Raw genomic sequence first — 22,858 nt, 5'->3', positions numbered from 1 at the left:
TAAGGTATTACTATTAACACTTTATAGAGGAGGAATCTGAGGACCAGAGGGGTTAAAATAACTTGGTCAAAGTCACTTGGTCAAAAATGTAGTAAACTGAGATTTGTAAGCAATCTGATTCAGAACCAAAGAGCTTGACCTCCATGCTGCGCTGCCCTGAGTATGGTTAACGAACCCCAAACTCAGAAAGATCACCACACACTGTGATCATGCGCTCTACATAATGTACACAGACATCAGTTTGAAAAAAATTGCTCCAGTAACTTCCTCACTTAAGAATGCTTGCCTCACACAGTTCTGCTGTAAAAATCTCCATCTGTGCCTTTGTACTTTCTGGCATTTCTTCTGTCGTCCTTTGAAGCCCAAAGCAGAATTTTCCATGAATATTGAATTTCTACCTTTTGCTTCTTGATATATTTTGCTTTCTCTCAACAAGTCTGCTGCACTACTAGTGATGGTTCTTTTTTCTAATGTGTTCTAGGATTCTTCAAACCACTTCCTCTGGTGTCATCTATAATATTCAGAGGACGAACATGGGGCGTTTAGCCTCCATGGGACACTGACTCAGTGGAGTGGCAGAGGAATCTGTTTCCTATGATCAAAATAATAGGCAAAAGCATTAACTGGGCAAGGAGAGTACAAGTTTGCAAAAATAATGCAATGAAGGTAGATGATTGAAGGGGAATATAGAATTGAGATTGTTGATACTAGTTATAAAAAAATTGTTTAAATGAATATTTTTAATAGGTTTCATCCCCAGTAATTTTATAGATATTTTAAACCTACTTAGTTTTCTTAGGATATTCAGCACTGATATATTTCTTCCTTTATTTAGTACATACCAGGCACTGTGTTTTCAAGATACTTATTAATATTTCAAGCTAATGCAGAAGTAAATAATTGTGATTCTGTAAGAGGAAAATTTAAAAAAAGTAAGAGAATTCAGAGGTTGCTGTTGATATTATTTCAGTAATCTTTAATGCAAAGGCTATATGTAACATCTTCATATTCATTTTTATGGCATTTGCTAAAAATACAAAGATTTTATTATTGTGATTGCTGTCAGTGAACAAGGACTTCAATATTTCACTAAAAATTGTTGTGCAAGTTTTAAGCTCAGAGTGATTTTATTAGCCGGGATATGCCTAATATTGTGTTTAAATAATCACTGAAGGAAATGATTACTTTCAGTAGGTGGTGAAATTATACTCTCCCTAAAGAAAATTAATGATAAAGTCCATGATTTTTGTCTTAATTGCTAGTGAAAATGCATGAGTATCCAAATACAAGATATCAATCAACTGGGAGACAATTCAGAAGCTTTCAATTTTTATACAAATGGATTTTTCAGGTGAAAATTATCTCTTCAGGTTGCTGTTAGTAAAGAACTCATGCTGTGGATGAGAGAAGATTTTGTTTGGTTGTCTAATTCATTTCCCTTATTCTTTTTTAAAATTTTTTTTAAAAAAGATTTTTATTTATTTATTCAACAGACAGAGATCACAAGTAGGCATAGAGACAGGGGAAGGGAAGCAGGCTCCCCGCTGAGCAGAGAGCCCGATGCGGGTCTCAATCCCAGGACCCTGGGATCAAGACCTGAGCTGAAGGCAGAGGCTTTAACCCACTGAGCCACCCAGGTGCCCCCGTTTCCCTTATTCTTATATCGAATGTCCATGAGGGTGCTTCAGTCCCTCAAGTTGTAGTTTTATATGTCTTCTTCATTTTGAATTATATCTCATTGTGATTTACATACTTATCTACTAATTTATACATTGTTTACATATTTGTACAAACGAACATATTTATAAAATGAAATACATTTGTATCTGGGAAGTATATGTTGCTCTTATCCTTCTTAGAAAATGAGCCAGCAAATAGTGGAGACTAATGATAGAGCTTTCTTTGGTTCTTATAGATTTGGGCTCTTAAACACTGTGCATTGTGTGTATTTGTCAGAGCAATGGGGAGGCGGGTGCTGTGGGCTCATGGAGAGGTTCTCCACCGTATCTGCTCAGTTCCATCTTGGTGAGACTTCCATCAAGTCTTCATCTCTACTCAAGTTGTTCAAATTCCTGGTAAAACTCTTTCTCTCACGGCTTGTAAGGGTCCCCAAGCGCTCATTGGTGAGGTGTCTCCAGTCCGTGGAGGAGTCAACACTTGAAGATAACTTATCCTGAGTCCTTGCCTCTTCTCTAGGTCTTCATGAAGGAAATTTTGGTTCTTGGTCCCCTTTTTGCTTCAAAGACTTTTGACTCCAGTCTAATTTCTCCCTTCCCCCAAAGCTGATCTTCAGTCCTGAAAGAGAAAAAAAAATCATAACCCTCTGATTTCTTTAGATATTTTTCTCTCCATCTTTAGAGTGGGCTTGGTGAGGAAAATTGTTCTTGAGATAAAAATTAGAGGAAAGAAGGAATGAGAAATTCACTGACAGCAACTGGATTGATCTTTTATGATAGCACTTGCCACATACATATTAATATTTTACATAGCCTATAACATAGAAAATATACACACACCTATGCCAAGCATACAGGTGATAATTATGTAACCTAATTTTGATGATTCAGAAGAAATTTCAAAGTTTTATAGTCTCTCAGTTATATTAATCACGAAGATTAGGCTGGCATGGAGATTAGGCTGGAGGTAAACTGAATTTATTATCACAAAACCTAACTCTTCATTTTTTTGAATATCATGAACTTACCTATAATTCATAAGATAAGGTTTGCAGAAAAGTTATTCTGATTGAGTTTCGAGTTTGTCTCTATACTAATAAGGTTTTTACTACAGTAAATGTTTTCCATTTTATATGGAGCTAGTTAAGTGCATGAGAAGCAATAGCCTAAGTAAAAAGACTTTGGACATCTTTGTTGAGCTTTGTCTGATTTTCTTTTTTATAGACATGCCTCACTGTCAGTAATTCCCCAAACAGAAAAATATCTTTTTTTTTTTTTAAGATTTATTTATTTATTTATTTGACAGAGAGAGATTACAAGTAGGCAGAGAGGCAGGCAGAGAGAGAGAGAGGAGGAAGCAGGCTCCCCGCAGAGCAGAGAGCCCGATGCAGGACTCCATCCCAGGACCCTGAGATCATGACCTGAGCCGAAGGCAGTGGCTTAACCCACTGAGCCACCCAGGCGCCCCAGAAAAATATCGTAGATCACGTCTGTTACTTCTGTTTTCATGCAATGCAACCTGTTAGAGAGAGATGATTTTTTAGAAGACTTTCAAAATCCCTGGCCATAGATAGAGATAAATTTATGTTTATTGAGAATAGGTTCAAATCATGCAATATTAGAGCGGAGAGTTACCTACACAAACTTTTTCACCTAGGTGAGAAAAACGGAGATCCAGCAAGCTTGAATCAATCTTCTAAGGAGCACTGTTTTACCTATACAGATACGTGTAAACATATATATATATCTGAAATATATATGTTTTAAATTACATAATCTAAATATGATGTATATATTCCAACTTTTTATAGTATGTTATTTTTTTAATAGTTCACTTATTGTATCAAAGATAAATACTTAAGTGCACAATAATTTTTGTGGTATTTCTTTGTTATTAACATCTATCCCATTGAAATGTCAGCTTGAAATGTAAAACTCCAATGTCAATTTATACTTGTAAAACTCCTATGACAATTTATAATTCTCTTATCTGCATTTAACTAGGGCTTGGAGAAGGGCCATACATGCTGGCAAGTTATGGACAGAGTGGCCTTGTTCTGGGGGCCAATATGACCAGTAGAAGCATTTTCTCTTTGCCAAGGAGTAGTATTCATGGCAATTTATTTTTTAATTTTATGATCACTCCAGGCCTTTTTAAAGAGAAGGCATCATGTAAGTATAATTTCCAATTGAAAATAGGAATTTCATTTTCCATTTACATTGTTTTTCATTTATTCATGTAGTAACTATTAGTTGGGGATCTAATACATTTAAGGCATTTTTTAAGGTGTCCTAAAGGGTATAAAATAATAGACTGGTACACGAGCCAATTATCTCTTTTGTTTATAAAATCTTTCCTTTGTTTATCTTTTAGCATACATACATTAGAATTGAAAATATTTGACTGAATTTTTGGTCCTAAATAAAGCATAACTTAAATTTTCATAGTAACCATGATAGACTTGATTTGAAATTTTTGAACTTTTGATTTGATATCAAAGTAGTTAAATATTAAGAAAATAAATCAGAGTCTAGAAAGTCTTTTGTCCTTTATGGCCTTCTCTTTCCTGGTACCTGGACCCACATTTACTGATTTCCATCTGCAGATCTATACTGGTCCTTTTCACTTGGCACCTGTTCTAAGTGGTTAGTGTCCCCTTCTGACTGGATATAATCAGGCTACGTTAGTGCGATACTAGCCCTACTTAGAATCACTCGTGAGGTGTTATATGAGCTTAGAAAATATTTATTAAATGAATCAGACTTAATTTTTTTATCTATTTTGAGAAATCTCATGATTTTCTAGTTAGAATGAATTGTATTCTTATTAAAAAACTTTAGTTCTTTTTAATCTATGAAAATCCCTATCACAGTCTGAAGTTCCGATTTATGTGTTTGTTCCATACTTTTCCTCTGAAAAAGATTTCTTTTATTCTTCTTTGCATCCTCCAGGGCTCAACAGAAGGACTTGCAAGTTTTAAGATATAATCAATGCCTTTGGAATTATACATTGGATTTGAGCGAGCTCTTCATTTTATGATTTATATTAAGCGATGTTTTAATAAAAAAAATCCTAATGGATTTAAACTAAAACAATTAAAACCTAAAAAATTAAGGTCTAAGAAATTAAACCTAAACTCTATTATATCATGGGTTTTACAAATATGAGGAAAACTTTTTCAAGCATTTAACAAAAAAGGATGACATTTCTCAAATGTTTTATAATTGTTCATTAGCCCTTTGACCATCTATTGGGAAATAGACAATAATGTTGAGCAAATAGTTTTTTCTTAATGCCGCAAAATCACTTGTGAGATTATTTACCCATTAAGAGCCCAGTTATATTGTAATGCAATGACATGCCTAAATTGATCTGTTTCCTATTCTTTTAGATCATCCAATTTAGCTATTTGGAGAGTCTGTGCATTTGAAAATGTTAAGGCTTGCAAATACAAATATGTGTTCAATCAGTCATTCAGTTCCTTGTATGAAATTGCATGTGCTGGGGTCCTAAGTTGGTATTTCTTTTGTTCCCTGAGGGACACGAGAAATTATTTAAAAAATAGAACTCAGCAAAGACTGATTTTGAGTTTTTGAGCTAACAATACATTACCTTAAAATATTAATTTTCTTTTTAAAGATATTAGAATTCATCTCTGAAATCTTAGAGATGGTATTCATTATATATGGCAGTTGTGCAATTCTGTCTTTGCAAATACATCTTACAGTGCTGGTGTTGATGATCTCCCACCCAGGCGGAAATCAAACGTGCTGCTCTATGTTTTACAGCATTGGCACTTGTTTCCTTGGAGTCTGCCGAAAGGCCAAACTACTTTCTCTATGTCCACGATGATGACACTCTCAGTTTGAAACTGTGGCAGGCAAATTCAGCCTTCCATCGAAGAGCCACATTTTTCCACCATCAGGGGCTCTGGATTCCTGGTTACAGTGCGTTTGAGTTATACAGCAAAAAAGGCTTTTTCATCATCCTCACAGATTTTAGTGTCAAAGCATCAAAATATGATGATTCTGAAGAATTCAAACATTCAAGTAGCTTCAGCATAGAAGGTATGGTTTCTGAGATCTTCAAAAGGAGAATCAATAGATAATTTACCTTATGGCAAAATATCAAAAAATTTTAAGTCATTTGTAAACGAGTCTAAGTAGACTAGCTGGTATGACCTTGAGTGAGTAAGTTTCTTAACCTCTTTGTCTTTGGTTTCTGTGAAATTAGAATGGGGGAAATAATAATACCTACTTTATAGAGTTATTATGTCACATAAACTAATTGGCAGATAGTTTAGAACAGCCTTAAATAATGTTACTTTTATTTATGGTCCCAGTTATTACTTTTAGGGCTATCTGGACTTTGGAAACTGAGCTTCCTCACATCTCTTGGGTCTACTGCTTGTACTTTTTCTTTCCTAGAAGGCAACTTCTCAATATCCTGATTCTTAATGATAAAGGCAGGACGTTTACCTCTGTCTTTTGAATAGCAAGTTATCTGGTTCCATTGACTTCTGGAAGATTTCCCCGGTTCAGTAGAAGCCTGGTTTTATTTCTAGAAATCCTTACAGTTTTATAGCTGTTGAATTTTCTGAATTTCAGAGAGGAATCTTCACTTCCTCATCTGATGTTTTTTAAAAATCTAGGAGCTTAACACATACCTTGGATCTCCCAAACAAATTACTTCATTTTAACATATCATTTGTTTCATTCATTCATTTGCCTTTTCTGTTGTTGATAAATTTCTGCAAACCTCGATAGTCTTTGGATTTGAGGAATTCAGATGAGCTTCAAATTTTTGCCTATTAAAAAGGGTTCCTGCACTCATGAGAAAAAGTCAGTGATATGTCTATACTACATTCTATAGAGCAGATATGATGTTTTTACTTGACTTTACTTAAAAGTTGAATGTTATGAGACTCTGTTTCCTCTCCAGTCTAGTTAGACTCAGACCCAGTGGCCCCACCTAAGTTTTGGACAACTGTTGCCAATGGCATCATTAGAATCTCAGAAACTGATCATTGTGGAGTTCTTAAAACTAGGAAATTCTAGGGATCTACTCTAGTCTTAGAACCAATCCTCTGTCAGGACTCACAACTCCAGTGACCCAGATCTAATGACCATGCTAATCTTTAGATGCACAGATGCCTTCCAAAAAGTTTTATTTTCCTACCCATACTTTAGGATTCCATTCTGTATCCAGAATCTGAGAAACATAACACCTACCATGAATTTTCTCCTTTATGGAGCTCTCTTCTCCAGATATAATTTTGGACTGCTACAGAAAGACTGTTCTATGTTGTGAGAAGAGAGAGTACTAGCAGAATTTGTAAAAGGAAACTCTTCAATCAAGGGAGGTTTTATAACTGTAAGCATGTATTATTAAAGCCCATTCATTTGTTTTTGTCATCAGATAATTCTTACCATGCACAAGGTAATGCTCTAAATTCTGTGAGAACAAGGATGGAATGCTCTCCCTAGGTTTGATGTCAGGAAACATGTCTTTGGTCTTGCCATTTTCCTAATTGTTTGAACTTGGCAAGTCATTTGGCTCCTCTGAGCCTCATTTTTTTTCATTTATAAAATGAAAATAATACTCAATAGGCTTTCTAGGATAAAATAGAATAATGGACAAAAATTACTTTGCAAAAAGTAAAATTCCAAACAAGTGTTCAGTATTATGACATGTAGATCATTAGAACCCAGTGAACATAAAGGGAAAAGATTTTGAATTTTTCATTGTTTTCTCCAATTGCTGGGTTTTAAAAATCTTTGGAAGGTGGACTAACATTTAAATATTCAACCTAACCATGAAATATTTTGATCACCAAGTTATTGCCATGTCTTTTTCCCTAGCTATGTCTTTTCTACAGCATTATGGTCAAGGAGGGGTCAAACCCTAGAAGGGTTGCTATCATAAATCATTATATTTCAAGCTATCCATTAAAAATATGTGCAATCTAGACTTTCTTCTTTCTCCAGAAATACAGGCAGCAGTGCCCTACCGGAGGATGTGTGAATGGAGATACGAACCTTGTGCCACTCCCTGCTTTAAAACATGCAGTGACCCTGAGGCGCAAGCGTGTAAATTTCTCCCACCGTAAGTTGTGTTTAACTATTCAATGCACAACTTCCAGCACTAGCACATTCTTCTCTCAATGGACTTTTTTTTTCTTTTTAGAATTTTAAAAGTAAAAGACAATTCTCAAGACTCATTTGTATCTGTTCTATACTTAATAAAGAATTCATTTCCTTGTATTCAAGCAGTAGTTATTGAGGGGTTGCGATGTGGCAGGAATTCTAGCTGATATGGATGTAGTACTAAATGAAACAAAGTATCTCCCGTCATGCTGCTTACACTTTGTTGGGTTAAAGCAGAGAATAAGCCAGTGAAAACATAAATGTGTAAAACAATATATTGTTAGATGGAGATAGTTGTTGTGGAGAAACAGAAAGGAAAGTAAGGGAGACAGAGAGCATAAGCATGTGTGTCTTTGCTAATTAACATAGAGTGGTCAGAGAAAAACACATGAACGAGGTAGTGTGTGGTCAGAGATGTAAAGGAAGGAAGGGAATTGGCTATGTAAATGTCTGGGGAATGATCTGAGAACAGTGCAAAGGTCCTGGGGTGGAAATATATCTGGTATGTGTGAAGATAAACAAGGAAGTCAGTTAGTTGGGACAAAGTGAACAAAACTAAAAGAAGTAGGAGATGAAACTGGAGAGTCATGGTGGTGTGCAAATCACATAGGGCCTTGTGGTCCATTGTGGGGACTTTGTTTTTTCCTCTGAGCAATGTTCTGGTATATTTTGGACAGAGAAGTGACATGGTTTGATTTATGTTTAAAAAGTTTCCTCTGGCTGTTGTACTGACTATTGGGAAGGCGGAGGACAAGGGCAGAACTGGTCAGTAATTCAGATAAGATGTGAAAGGGATTTGACTAGGTTGCTAGCCCTGAAAGTTGTGAAAAGTGTGAAGATTCTGCATATATTTTGAACTTAGGGCCATGGGTTTTACAGATTTAATATCAATCATGAGAGATAAAGGAGTTAGATTCAAGGTTAGGCATCAGCAATTTTTAGGTAGAACCATTTGAAATTACCATTTTTGTAGTAAAAATTGCTCAAATATTAGATGTTTCCACTTAATGGGGTGACTTAGTTGCCATCTATTGAGGTAGGGGAGCAATCTGTAGGGAAAGTCAGGAATTTAGTTTTGAGGATATCAAATTTGAGAACAAAATTGTTCATTAGATTTGGCAAAACATAGAATATGAAGAGCCAAAACAGAGACAGAGTATAAACAGCTTCTTCTTCTTCTTCTTTTTTTTTAAGGAGTTTTGCTGTAAAGGAGAACAAAGAAATGAACAATAATAGGAGGGAATATTTTTTAAAGGATCATTTTACATGAGGCCTCTGTGAGCTTCATTTCTGTGATAGACACTGGGTCTACAAAAGGTTCTGGGCACGTGAATGAATGAGACACAGCACTTCTTTCCAGTCTTTAGGAAGAGGACAGAAACAAAACCCAATAATGATAATACAGTGGAAAGAGGGCTGAAGCAATAATGAAAACAACTAACACACTGTAGTCTTTGTAGAGTGACTCACATGGTGCTGAGTGCTGTGAATTGGGTCATCTCTTTATCCCCACTGTCGGGGGGATAAAGAGGCACAGGGAGGTGACACAATTTGCTCTCTATGACACAGTTTATAGACACTCGGGCCAGGAATTGAACCTCTACTGGGTATGAAGTGCCATGGGAGCAGAGAGAAGGAAGTATTTCTATTTCTATCTCTCTCTCTTTTAAAAAAGATTTTATTTGTTAATTTGAGAGAAGGAGTGTGCAAAAGTGGGGGAGGGGCAAAGGGAGAGGAAGAGCAGATTCTCTGCTGAGCTGGGAGCCCGAAGTAGGGCTCGATCCCAGGACCTGGAGATCATGACCTGAGCTGAAGGCAGAAGATGCTTAACCATCTTAGCCTCCCAGGCATCCCTCTATTTTCTTAAAAATAAGAACAGCTAATTCTGTTTAAAAAGGAGACATGGCCAGCATTCACTTGAACCTCTCATGTTCACAACAGGGACACAACAGGGAAGGGGGTGCACAGTGAGTTGGGCACTGGGGCAAGGAAGGGAGACAGAGGGCAGAGAGCATCGCCCACCCAGGCACAGGGGAGGAAATGAGCTATAGTTTGAAGTAGCGTATAATATATTTCTTGTGGTATAACCGATCTCCTAGGCGGCTGAACCCAGATGCTCAGTGCTTCCGTTTTGGTCTGTAGCTTATTCCAAAACTTTCGGTCAGGATTCAGAGAAGAGATTCAGGATGAAACTTTGCCTCTCCCAAGCTTTCTCATCTCTGTCTTCTTTCAGCTTCTCCCTCTGCCCTGCACTGAGATGCCTAATTATTTCTCCTGAGGAAGACTCAAGTACAGATCTGGGGCTTTTTTTTTTTTTTTTTTTTTTTTAAGATTTTATTTACTTATTTGAGAGAGACCGTGAGAGGGCAAACAGTCAGAGGGAGAAGCAGACTCCCTGTGCAGGGAGCCTGAAGCAGGACTCGATCCTGGGACTCCAGGATCATGAGCTGAGCCGAAGGCAGTTACTTAACCAGCTGAGCCACCAATGGGGCTTTAACACGCCTCTGCTTCCCTCTCCAAGTCCCCCACAGAACCGCCATCCTCGTTCTAGATTTTTGCAGTTTCTGGCACATAGCGAGTGTTAAAAACAAAAATATCTAGTGGAAACGAGAACTTCTATGAGAAAAGATGCCAACTAGCATACCATAGAGCCCATATGTAAATACAGTTTTTCCCTTTATGTAATATACCTATTATAAGAAATGGTCTACACATCTGAGGCATTTATTTATCAGTCAGAAGTTGAATAGATGATCAGTTGTGTGACAAAATAAAGAAGAATCTGCTGTGTGCAACTATGAAGGCGTTTTAAAGGAATAAGTTACTGATTTTTGCAAAATATTTTAACTGGCTTTGGTTTTAACTTGCATAAAACAATCATGAAGTAATTGAGCTGCACAAAAAATTGATATTTATTTAATTTAATGATAACCTACTGTCCCTAGTCTTTCCATTCATATAGTAACTTTAATTTTTGTGTTTTGTTTGATGAAATTTAGAGTAGATTAGAAATATCATACACCAGTTGAAGTTTTATTATTCAAGTTCATTTTATAAAATAAACAATTGGTCACATAAACTAAGCTATTTATGTAAAAAAATAATCTGTGAGGGAGGTGTCCAAGAGATGGCTAAATGTGTCTCATGTTAGAAGAGAAATTAGCTTTTCTTGTTTTTTTTTTTAAAGTGTTGCCTGGATTTCTTTTCGTCAACTAGTGCCCTCTGGTGGCAATACTTACTCCTAATGTCAGGTTCATTTTCATCTTGAACCGGAAAGAGGCTTTGAGTATTTTTAATTCAGATTCTCTACAGATATTAGAAATGTCTAAAACCGGAAATGTCTAAAAATATTTAAAATGTTATTACTAACTTCTAGTGTATTTGAAAGTCAGATAAGCAAGGCTTTTTATAAAAATATTTGTATTTATTCTGTCTAGCATGCATGAATCCAATTGGTTATACACAAAAGATTGCATTTATTTTCTTTGAATCAGAACAAATTGGACTCTGAGCATCAATTAGACAAGAAAGAAAATGTAACCTCACTTCTTATATTGACTTGATTCCCTTAGATAAAAGCATTCCAGATGACCACTCTTGTCTTTGGCCCAAGATATTCAAGCCATAGCACCTTCAAATTTGGGACCCCTGCTTTGCTTCCGTGCCATGCATGAGGAGTGGAGATCCTTAAGAAAACCGAACATCCTGGAATTTGCAATCCAATATCCATAGGCTTATATACAAGCATATCCTCCCAGGGCACTGCCAAACATTTGGGGTCTTGAGAACCACCCCTTCTGCTCCTCCCCTCCCTGTTCTAGAAGAACAGCAACCATGTTCTACCACCATCCGTTCCACCTGGAGAGTCCTAATACCTTTTCAATGATTTAGGACTTAATAGTACTCAGGGAGAGCCACTGAATGTCTCTTTTGTTGTGCCGGTGTCTTTAAGGCAAGGATATTTAAAAAGCATCTCTATCAACTGAGATTTGGAGGAATGTAAGAGTGGAAAGTACAACAAATGCAGATTAAAATCACAATAAATGATTCTTCTGCATTTCTAGTTATTTATAGAGCATGGCTTTAGTGTGTTCCAAACACAAGCATATGCTTTGAAAATTCTGTGTTCAGATTCTTCATTAATCATGAATGATACCTATTTATCATCCCTGAGGGATTGGGATTTCATAAAGTGAAGTATGATGGAATACAACAAATGGAGCACTCCTTACTGCTTGGCAAATAGAGTAGAAGACCTTCGGGAAGAATATGTGTTTGTTGCATAAATTAAATATAGTATTTTTTTTATTTTAAACTTTTTTCACTTTTTTTTTTTTATGTAAAGGGTTGAAGGATGCTTGCCCTACTGTCCTAAAAATATGATCCTTGATGAGGTCACCCTCAAATGCGTTTATCCAGGAGACTGTAAGTGGGAAATGTTCCTAATTTATTCTGAAAAATGAAACTCACAAGTATTTTTTTCTCTACTGATGGCAAGTGGTTATAAACAGAAGTTTTAGACTACAGACTTTTATAAGATTCTTCTTAAATATCCTTTCCACTTGTTTTTGTTGTTGTTGTTTCTACTTCTAAAACATATAAATCTTCCCTCTGACACCCCTCCTGTGCTTTCTCTCCCAAAACATTTTTCTGGAAGCTAAAGATCCTTTTGGAAGTATATATGGGCCTCATTTTAAGCACAGCAGATTAAGGAAGTTTATCTTTGTGCTTTTTGTTTTTTGTTTTCATTTTTTGTTTTTGTTTTTGTTTTTCTGTAGGCATACCTCTGATTCCCACAGAACTGGCATTAGTGCCACCAGGTAAGCCGTCTCTACCCATGTTTACAGCTATTGTTACCATTTGAGACCCTGAGATTAGCATTATGTAACTAAAGTCTTAGCACACTTAATAACGGCTAATTGACATCAGTATTACCCATTGGCTAGAAAACCCAGCAGTCACTTTGTTGCGTTCCATAGCTGTTCACTGGCTCAGCATGCCAGGTTTTCTGAACAGCTTCATCATTTGGTTTACTGCTTCCTCTATTTCGGTAGTACAGATAAGGAGGACTTCCCTCACATTTTAAACTTAGAATTTGGGTGTCGCTAAATCATGCATAAATATTCGCAGTCGTTAAGTAGACTCTGAAGAGAGGCTCATGCAAATGAAGTCATCCTTTGGCACTTCCATTTTTGTTCTGTCCCAGCCTCTGGAGTGGACATTCTAGCTCCTACCTTACTCTCTCCCTCTCTAGGAAATTTGGCATAGGAAAGAGTTTGATAAATCTGTTCACAGTAAGGCTTGACAAATGTATTATTTTTCCGGAGATTATACTTTAGAAAAGTTCAGATATTTATTCTTTTTTGTTGTTGTTGTTATATTATCATAGCTTCACTGTATTTCTAATTAAATTATCTACTTAAAAATGCAGGTAGGTGTTGTGACCTTATGTAAGGGTTATGGCTTTCAGAGTCCATTCCAAGAGATTTTTAAAATAAAAATGTTCTGAATCAATTATCTAAATAAACAAAATTTTAAAAATTGAAGTACCGTCGACATACATAAACCTCTCAATAATTATTACTATTCCCACTATTCTTCCTGGCTCCCAATTCTCAAATATTTAGCACCTGCCAAGCACTGGACTAACCACTTGGCATACATTTAATCCTTGTAAGTCATTAGAATTTTCCATGACTCTGTGTTTATTTTGGACTAGAACTTTATTTCCTCTTCTATGGTTTAAGTGATTATGATGATAACAATAAAAATATTTAGGTTGGTATTGTTTCATATTTTCTAGAAGATGTAATCTTCTAGAACATAAATATTACTCCTAGGACCAAGGAATGGGAATTTTGTTGTTCTTTATTCTTAAATTAGAAATGATAAAATAAGCACAAAATTAAGGTTACTTAGAGAATTTATTTCACTGAAAAAGTAAGTTTTCTCTTCTATCATTATGATAGACTGAACTATGGCCCTCCAAAGATGTTGATCTCTTAATCTCAAGAATTTGTGAATATGATCTTACATGCAAAGGGACTTGCAAATGTGAATAAGTTAAGGGTCTTGAAATGGGGAAATTATCCTATATTAATCCATATGTTTCCAGTATAATAACAAGGCACCTGATAAGACAGTGGCAAGACTGTTAGAGTCAGAGAAGGTGACAGGATGACAGAATCAGAGAAGGGGAGGGAGAGAAATTTGAAGATATAATTCAATGGCTTTGAAGATGGAAAATGGGACCATAAGCCAAAGTAGTCGGGCGATTCAAAGAGTCGGAAAAGGGAAGGAAACAGATTCTTCCTTGGAGCCTCTAGAAGGAATGCAGCCCTGCTGATACCTTCATTTTTAGGACTTTGATTTCCAGGACCACAAGATAATAAATTGGTGATATTTTAAGCCATGAAATTTGTAATAATTTGTTACAATAGCAACAAGAAATGAATACAGTCATTTTTGGGCAATATCAACTCAACAGTGGATACCAATTATAGCTAGACAAAATTTCAACCATTCATTTTGACTCTTCTGTGGTCCTTCAGACTTTGACTATTTTAGAGATGACTGGAGTCCTAACAATAGATTTTGAAGGTGCCTTACACATGTGTTTACCAATCACATCTTCCCTGTCTATGGATCCCTTCTTCATTGCACCCACCACTGGTGGGCCACATGGGACTCAAAGCCCCATCCATTCTGCCTGCAAGGAAAACATTCTAGAAATTCACCAAGGGAAATAAATTAGCTTCACTACTTATTTTTAAAAGGCAATAGAATTTGTAACTCCTGAGCACTCTTCAGTGATACTGATATTTTTACCTGTTCAGACAATTGTGTTGACACCATCAAGACGGTGAAGAAGTTTATAGAATGGTGGTTAAAAATCTGAGATTTGGAATAAAAATCCCAAGTTTGAATTCTGGCCCTTACCCTTCCTAGCTTACCTGTCTATACCTTCATTTCCTTATCTGTAAAATGATAAGAGTGTTGTTACCTACTTTACGGAGTTCTTGCAACAAATAAATGAAATTATCTGTATAAAGTTCCTTAGCACACTTTCTACTGCATGCAAATTCCTTATATGATAGATACCATTCCACTAATGGAAAGGATATCTTCATTTCTAATAGGTCCAGAAATGATTACTCCATCAGACTTCACTGTATTGGACATGCTAACTCCAACAACGACAGGTTTGGAATGTGAGGTATGGCTGGGTGATCTATTCCAGTTACTGGAATTCCTTATAGCATCTGTTCAAGTTTGTGTATCACTATCCAAATGCTATTAAACTTACCTTGCTATGTTCTGTAGTCTCTCTTTGCCAAGAGATAATAAGAAATATGCATTACATTTTGGGAATTTTTTGGTGCCCTCTTAGAGGGACAAACAACTGTATTTTCTTATGTGGTTTAGACATGCCCTACTGATTAGATTCTGGTCACACTAAAAAACAAAATTCAGATGAAATCTTTTTTTTTCTTCCTTAAGATTTTATTTATTTATTTGAGAGAGAGAGATGAACATGAGGAGTGGGGAGTAGCAGAAAGAGAGGGAGAAGAGAAGCAGACTCCCCACTGAGCAGGGAGCCCAGAAGAGGGCTTGATCCCAGGACCCTGAGCTCATGACCTGAGCCTGAAGCAGGAGCTAACTGACTGAGCCCCTCAAATGAGGTCTTAAGTGTGATACTTTAATAAAAAGTTAACTAATGTGGGCTGCTCTGTAAGATGGGAATTCAAAAATATTTATTAAGCAGCTATTATATGCCAGGCACTATGCCAGAAAACAAAGATATACATTGGCAAGCAAAAAAAAGTTCAGCTCATTGGACCCCAGAGCTTGTAGTTGTCTTGGCTGAGACTTGAACACTTGGTTATCTTCTTGCTTCCAATGTGCTACTTGTTTGATAAGCCAACTATTCATTCCACCAATATTTATTTATTTTTTTTTTAAAGATTTTATTTATTTGGGGCGCCTGGGTGGCTCAGTGGGATAAGCCGCTGCCTTCGGCTCAGGGCATGATCTCGGGGTCCTGGGATCGAGTCCCGCATCGGGCTCTCTGCTCAGCGGGAAGCCTGCTTCCCTCTCTCTCTCTCTGCCTGCCTCTCCATCTACTTGTGATTTCTCTCTGTCAAATAAATAAATAAAATCTTTAAAAAAAAAAAGATTTTATTTATTTATTTGACAGAGAGAGATTACAAGTAGGCAGAGAGGCAGGCAGAGAGAGAGAGAGGGAAGCAGGCTTCCCGCTGAGCAGAGAGCCCGATGCGGGACTCGATCCCAGGACCCCGAGATCATGCCCTGAGCCGAAGGCAGCGGCTTATCCCACTGAGCCACCCAGGCGCCCCTCCACCAATATTTATTTAACACCATTTTTGGCCAGGCATTATCTAAGTACTATAAATAAAGCAATATAAAAACAAGCAAAAATTCATGGCTTTATGGAGTTCATATTCTATTGGAGGCTCTAAGATAGCTAGTAAGCAAAATAAGTTACTAAATTATAGAATGTTAGAAGGTGCTGCTCAAGGAAAAATAAATCCGTTTTCAATGACATACTCAGAAAATCCTCCCAGATAAAGTAACTTCAGAGTAAACGATCTGAAGAAGTTCAGAAATGGATCCCTGCAGAGAACTAAGGCAGTGGGAATAGCTGTGGAAACCAGGAAACAGGGTTCCAGGCAGAGGGACCAGCAAGTGCAAAGGCCCAGAGGTAAAAATATACCTGACATTTTAAAAGAATATTAAGGAGGCCATTAAGCTAGTAAGCAATAAGATAAGAAATAAATTAGATTATTTAAGGCCTTGTAGATGATTGTAAAGACTGTGGCTTTTATTTTAAAAGACACAGGAAGACAGTGGCTATTTCTGAGCAGAGAGATTACACAATCTGATTTATTATAGGATCATTTTAGCTGCTATGTTGAGAATAGGGTGCAAACAGACAACAGAACCAGTTAGGAGGCTATTGTGAGAATTTAGGCAGAGATGATGGTGGCATGGACCTAGGGATAGCAGTGAGGATGGTGAGAAATGCCTGGGCTCAGAGTGTATTTTGAACATAGAGGGCACAGAATTTGCTGAAAGATTAGATGTGGGGTGTGAGTAAAACAAAAGCATCAAGGATTCTAAGATCTTTTCCTTCAGCAATTAAAAGATAAAATTGAGTTTTGCCATGTGAAGACTGAGATTGTTCCTAGACATCAGAAAGGTGCAGATGTACAGTTCTGGTAGACATAAATAGAGCTTAGAGCAGAGGTCACACTGAATTCAATTTTGGAACTTCTCAGTGATGGGATGAAATCACAAAGGGAATGAGAGCAGATAGAGAAGAGGGGAAGGAGGAAGATATGACAACAAACGAGCAAAGGATAGTAAAATAGGAAAAAATGGAGGAGATTGTAGGTGGTCTAGAAGCTAGGGCAAGAAAACACTAAGGAAGATGGAGTTCTGTGCTATCTTCAATACGGTAGGAGGTCAAGTAAGGGGAGGTCTGAAAACTGATCGTTGGATTTGGCAACGTAGAGTTCATTGGTGACCTTGTTACAATAGTTTCAGTAGAATGGAAGGTAGAGATTGTTTTAGGTGTTCAGATGTTGTAGGGACTTTAGTTTTTGTCTAACTGCTTTCATTTTCCTGGTTAAACAGAAAACAGAGGGTCAATACTGGGAGGTGATACAACCGCACCCAGAAAATTTTAGAAAATCAGACTTGACTATTTGCCTCCCTTTGGCTCTTAAATTTGGGAGTGCTCACCTAATAGTCTCACTATTTGGAGAAGTATTTAACCTCTCTTATCCTTAATTTTGATCATATATAATATTGGAATGATAGAAACTCAACTCACAAAGTTTATGGAGAAGCAAATGAAATAAGCTACTGTTAGTGTACGGCATGTAACAGATGCTAAATAGATGTTAGATTTTCTTCCCCATCCCCTGAGATGCAGTATAGAGTAGTGGCCAAGGTCACACATTCCAGAGTAACAATCCCTGAACTAAAATTCTAACTCTTCCATCTACTAGTATGGGATCTTGGGCAAGTTACTTTGACCTTCATCCTCCTGATTTCCCCAACTATAAAAGAGGAAAAAAATAATAGTACCTACCTCAGAGGGCTATCGTTGGGGGAGTGTTATTAGAATAATGTCTTGAACATAATATGTGACATAAATATTTGATCATTGCTGTAATTATTACTATAATTTAAATATAATAAAATGTATATATTTTGGAAAATCTACCACTGATTTTTTAATTTGTTTATCTAGAAGTCAGTGAGCTATATATAAAAATTAACTTATAATGATTTGGGGGCACCTGGGTGGCTCAGTGGGTTGAGCCTCTGCCTTCGGCTCAGATCATGATCTCAGGTCCTGGGATCAAGCCCCGCATCAGGCTCTCTGCTCAAGGGGGCCTGCTTTCCTCTCTCTCTCTGCTTGCCTCTCTGCTTACTTGTGATCTCTCTCTCTGTGTCAAATAAATAGATAAAATCTTAAAAAAGAATTAACTTATAATGATTTTATCCAGAGGCTATTAAACTGATCTCACATATGAATGTTTAATGAAATATATATAGCGTTAAGTAATAGTTTTTTTAAACTGACATTAACAGAAGTTATAATGATTCATTAGCTTTATAAAACATATGAAAGCCTGACCTGTACTGTATAGGTCTGCTTGTAAACACTAATGAAGACAATTTAGAACAAGATTTCAATGTGCTCAGATGTCTGAGTATATAGGCAATTCTGATATCAAATCAGTATTAACGTAAAGCTTAAATTAAGTTCAAACTGAGTATTTTAGAGAGAATACACCAATAAAAATTGTGGTGAAATTTAAATGGTCTCTCAAAAGCTTTTGTATTTAGGAAGTATATACTATGGGTAATGGGATTGGGCAATTAAAAAATTAATTGAAAACATTTGTTGAAAAGAGGAAAAAGAAAACTAATTTTCTTTTTTATTAACAGCCTCAACAATTTGATCCTGTTTATAATTGTAGCCAATATATATGTCTTAATATGGAATGGCAGTTGTACAACTGGTCCCTCAATTGCCCAAAGGACTTGGAAATGCCTGACTGTGGTTTCCGGGGAAGGCCCGTGCAAGTGAACAGCGATATCTGCTGCCCTGAGTGGGAATGTCCTTGTAAGTTTGCATTTCTCACATGGCAGGCAGTTTTCCAATCAGGAGGAAGCTATTTTTTTTGAGCTGATCACCTCACTCATCACACCCAGTTATCGCTGAACTTTCTCCGTTTAATTTAGGATTTTATTTCCCAGTATGCAACTTTTAGAGTTGCTCCTTGTCAAATGTATTAACACTAATTTAAAAGTGTGTGTGTGTTTTTTAAAGGAGTTATCATTAGTACAAATACAAATAGTGAATAGACCAAATCCATTCTCTATCATGTTTTTTAGGTCGGTGTTCCATGTTGTCAGAGCTGAGCATTATTACATTTGACGGAAACAATGCAGCATTGTATAGTATGGCTTCTTATATCTTAGTAAGAATTCCTGGGGAAATTATAGTTGCTCATATTGAAAAATGTTCCATGAATCAGGTAGGTCATAATTCATTCTTGTGTCATTTCTTCATAAATCTGTAGCTGATGTACACTGCAACATTAGATATTGTCAGAGCAAGGGAGGGCTCAAGAACTCACTGAGATTTATCTTCTAGTACTTAAAAAAATGTTTCATGTGAATATATTTAGAGGCACGTAATATTAATTTGAATAATGTTTTTAAGAAGTCAAGTAATATATTTTTAAAGTGTTTTTTATACATTTTTTTTCAGAATGGAAATTCACTTAAAAAGCTAGTGAGTATTTGTAAAGTGTTTCATAAATTCCTTCTCTTCATTGCTAAAGTTTTGTTTTGCTCCATAAAGTTTTAATTTTTTTTTTCAAATTAAGACATCCTCTGGAAGAATGTATGGACTTTGTTTTAAGAAGTTAAATTTGACAACATCTATGCATAAAATACTTGTTAATCGGGCAGCAAGAAAGGTAAGAGCTCAAAGTTAAAAGAGAACCTCACATTGGAGAAAATTAAGAAATTATATTAAACTGATTATTTCCAAAAGCAGGGAAAATTAAATATATCAGTGGAGTTTCATTATTATTGTGTTTAATCATTCATTTCATGGACAGTAAAAAATTGTGCATCTTAATATTATATTTCTCCTTCCATAATGTACCAAGTCTTGCAAATATTTCTCCCCTTGTGAGGTTAGCTATAAAAGCCATGTCAAAGACATGAAATCCCTTTTGGGTAATGTGAGTGCCCAAGTTCCAGAGTGAACATTAGTGTTTTAAATTAAACAAGGTAGAAATGATGTAAAAAATGAGGGATCACAAGGTTGAAAAACCTAGTAGTTAAGAATACCAGAATGCTGACCACCGAGAAAAAACTAGTTTCAAAGTGCTGATGATGTTAATTTTTCAATGAATATGTGATAGCTAAAATAAGAAAAAATGAAGAAATATTTAATGACTGAAATAAACTGAAGAAGGGGATGTTTTATAAAAAGATCGAAAAAAGCCATTTGGTTTAATAGGAAAAAACCTTTATCCCAAGGAATATGTGTTTACTAGAGAAGGGTAAGTTATAAACTGGGTATTTCACTTGTATGGTTCTCTCAAAAATGTAAGAAAATGACGTGTAAAGATTTTGCTAAAATGACAGATGTTACACACTTTCTAGGAATAATTCTGTCTTTTTTAGCACAGGCCAAACATTCTAGACTGGAAACAATATGAAAATGAGCCTAAAATATAGTAAGGTGTTAGAAAGCTTTATTTTAAGTAAAGCAAAATATATGAATGGGGGAATTGTTTAGATGATAGCATTTGTATATACTTCTGATTCAATCAGTGGATTCATTGACAGAAAATGAGGGAAATAAATTTAAACTTACATCTGGTCAGTGCTATTAGTGAGCATTTGGGCCAAAGGGCTTGTTTATGGTTTCAACTGATTCATCTCTGGTCATGTATTCAGTTAAGAACTAACTCTTTAAGAATCATTTATTGAGAGTTTGTGTGATAAAACAAGAAGATCCTGGTCTCAAGTAACCTGTAGCTGTATGTGAGGTACTTAAATGTAATTATCTGCCAATTAGAAAGCAATAGGAGGTATAGTGATAGAGTTTGACTAATATATCACAGAAACAGGTCACCTAATGCAGTTCATAGGATGGTCAAATAGGTGTTTCTGGAGGAGGTGACACCTAAGAGAAATCTTAAAAAGAAAGTGGAAATTAACCAGGCAGCAGTAAGACTATTTCAGCCTGCAGAGGGCAGTATGAGGAAGATATAAAGATGAGAAACTGGATGGTTGGTGAGATATGACCCAGAAAGGTTCTATGTCTTTGTCATTGTTTAAAACAGTGTTTTTCTAAATATAATGCTTGGATTGCCTACATTTGTATTACCAAGAGTACGTTTTAAAAATACAGAGCCTAGTATCGCATCCAAGACTAGGAAATAGAATTGTAGGGAAACTTAATCTTCACCAAGATTGACAAATGATTATGAAGAACATTATAGTTGAACGGTGATTTCTAAGATCAAAGAAAGGACCTAGATTAAAGAAAACATCCTAAAAATAACTCTATTATCTTAGGTTCATATTAGTAGATAATCTTGTAATCAACATGTATTAAGGGAAATGGACAGAAAGGCATAGGTAACACAGACGAAAGTTAAGTTTTGAAGAAAATAAGGGGCAACAAGTTTAGAACAAATACTGAATATAGAAAGATACAACAAAGGAATAATAAAAGAACTAGAAGTTGTGAGAAGCTGTAGCAGCAGCAGAGAAATAAATTTTTAAAAACTTAGGAAATAGTTTATATTCAACAAGAAATGGAAACATCTGAATTCTACTTCTTCTTCTTCTTCTTTTTTTAAAGAATTTATTTATCTATTTGACAGACACAGACCACAAGTAGACAGAGAGGCAGGCAGAGAGAGAGGCAGAAGCGGGCTCCCCACTGAGCAGAGAGCCCGATGCAGGGCTCGATCCTAGGACCCTGAGATCATGACCTGAGCTAAAGGCAGAGGCTTAACCCAATGAGACACCCAGGTGCCCCCTGAATTCTACTTCTAATGTGTGTATATTGAAACATAAAAATTTGTCTAACATTTGTAAATTTATTGTGTCATTTTAGGTAGAAGTGGATTCCATTGTTGTGCCTCTTCCCTTTACAAATCAAGAACTATCCGTAGAAGATTCTGGTACCATGTATGTGATTACGACTCCAGCTGGACTAATCATAAAGTGGGCTCACCTTACAGGGATCATAGACATTCATTTTGGCTTTCAATTTAACTTGTCATCTTACACAGAAGGACTCTGTGGTGAGCATTGCTCTTCAAATCTTAATTTTTCTTTTTTTTTTTTTCCTGTTCACATTACACCAATGGCCCCTGATGCCCCACTTTTCATATTTGAGGTGTGATGTTAACTCTCAGTTCCCCTGTGAATACCATTTCATCCCAATAAATGGGCTAAGAAGCAAGAAGTAACATTTCAATTTCCATATTTTATGAAAATACATGTTCACTACTACTATAACAATACTGTTTGTATTCCTACTATATTCTATATCTATCCTACTATATTCATCTTTATTAATTACTAATAAAGTACCAACTGTTATTTTATATACTTGAATTTATTCAATTCTAATAATAGCCCTCATAAGTTGGTATTAATTTACAAGTGAGAAATATGAGTTAAAAAGATTAAAGGTTTAAATGGGTTTGTTTCTTCCTTATTATGTTAAAATTCAAAATAAGGGAAAACTTAGTTGCTTAAGTCAAGTTGAAAGTTACATGCCGGGAACAAACAGTTCTCAATATTTATCCCAGTTTTATTATAAAGTATAATGCCTAAATGTATCTTTACACCTGGTTAGTATCACATCATTTTACATAAACACATAAAGAGTTATATTTTTTTGACACGTAGTTATAAACTAAAGGAAACAAATTAAAATATCCCAGGTACACAAC

At 35.9% G+C, this 22,858-nt stretch overlaps 1 protein-coding gene across 2 annotated transcripts in view; it reads left to right on the top strand.

The window, feature by feature from the left end:
- Nucleotides 1-22,858, top strand: part of OTOGL (otogelin like) — a 129,255-nt gene that overhangs the window by 80,160 nt on the left and 26,237 nt on the right. For both annotated transcript variants that reach the window (XM_044228295.1, XM_044228294.1), the window contains 12 exons: nt 3,681-3,848; nt 5,466-5,744; nt 7,665-7,782; nt 12,169-12,248; nt 12,602-12,672; nt 14,398-14,401; nt 14,969-15,039; nt 18,807-18,984; nt 19,257-19,399; nt 19,636-19,659; nt 19,754-19,846; nt 22,012-22,201. In XM_044228295.1, coding sequence (XP_044084230.1) covers nt 3,681-3,848; nt 5,466-5,744; nt 7,665-7,782; nt 12,169-12,248; nt 12,602-12,672; nt 14,398-14,401; nt 14,969-15,039; nt 18,807-18,984; nt 19,257-19,399; nt 19,636-19,659; nt 19,754-19,846; nt 22,012-22,201 — 1,419 coding nt within the window. The remainder of the gene's footprint in view (nt 1-3,680; nt 3,849-5,465; nt 5,745-7,664; nt 7,783-12,168; nt 12,249-12,601; nt 12,673-14,397; nt 14,402-14,968; nt 15,040-18,806; nt 18,985-19,256; nt 19,400-19,635; nt 19,660-19,753; nt 19,847-22,011; nt 22,202-22,858) is intronic.

The sequence above is a fragment of the Neovison vison genome, chromosome 12 (genome assembly GCF_020171115.1).
Source record: "Neovison vison isolate M4711 chromosome 12, ASM_NN_V1, whole genome shotgun sequence".
Classification (NCBI taxonomy): domain Eukaryota; kingdom Metazoa; phylum Chordata; class Mammalia; order Carnivora; family Mustelidae; genus Neogale; species Neogale vison.
This window is presented reverse-complemented; position numbering and strand designations above follow the sequence as displayed.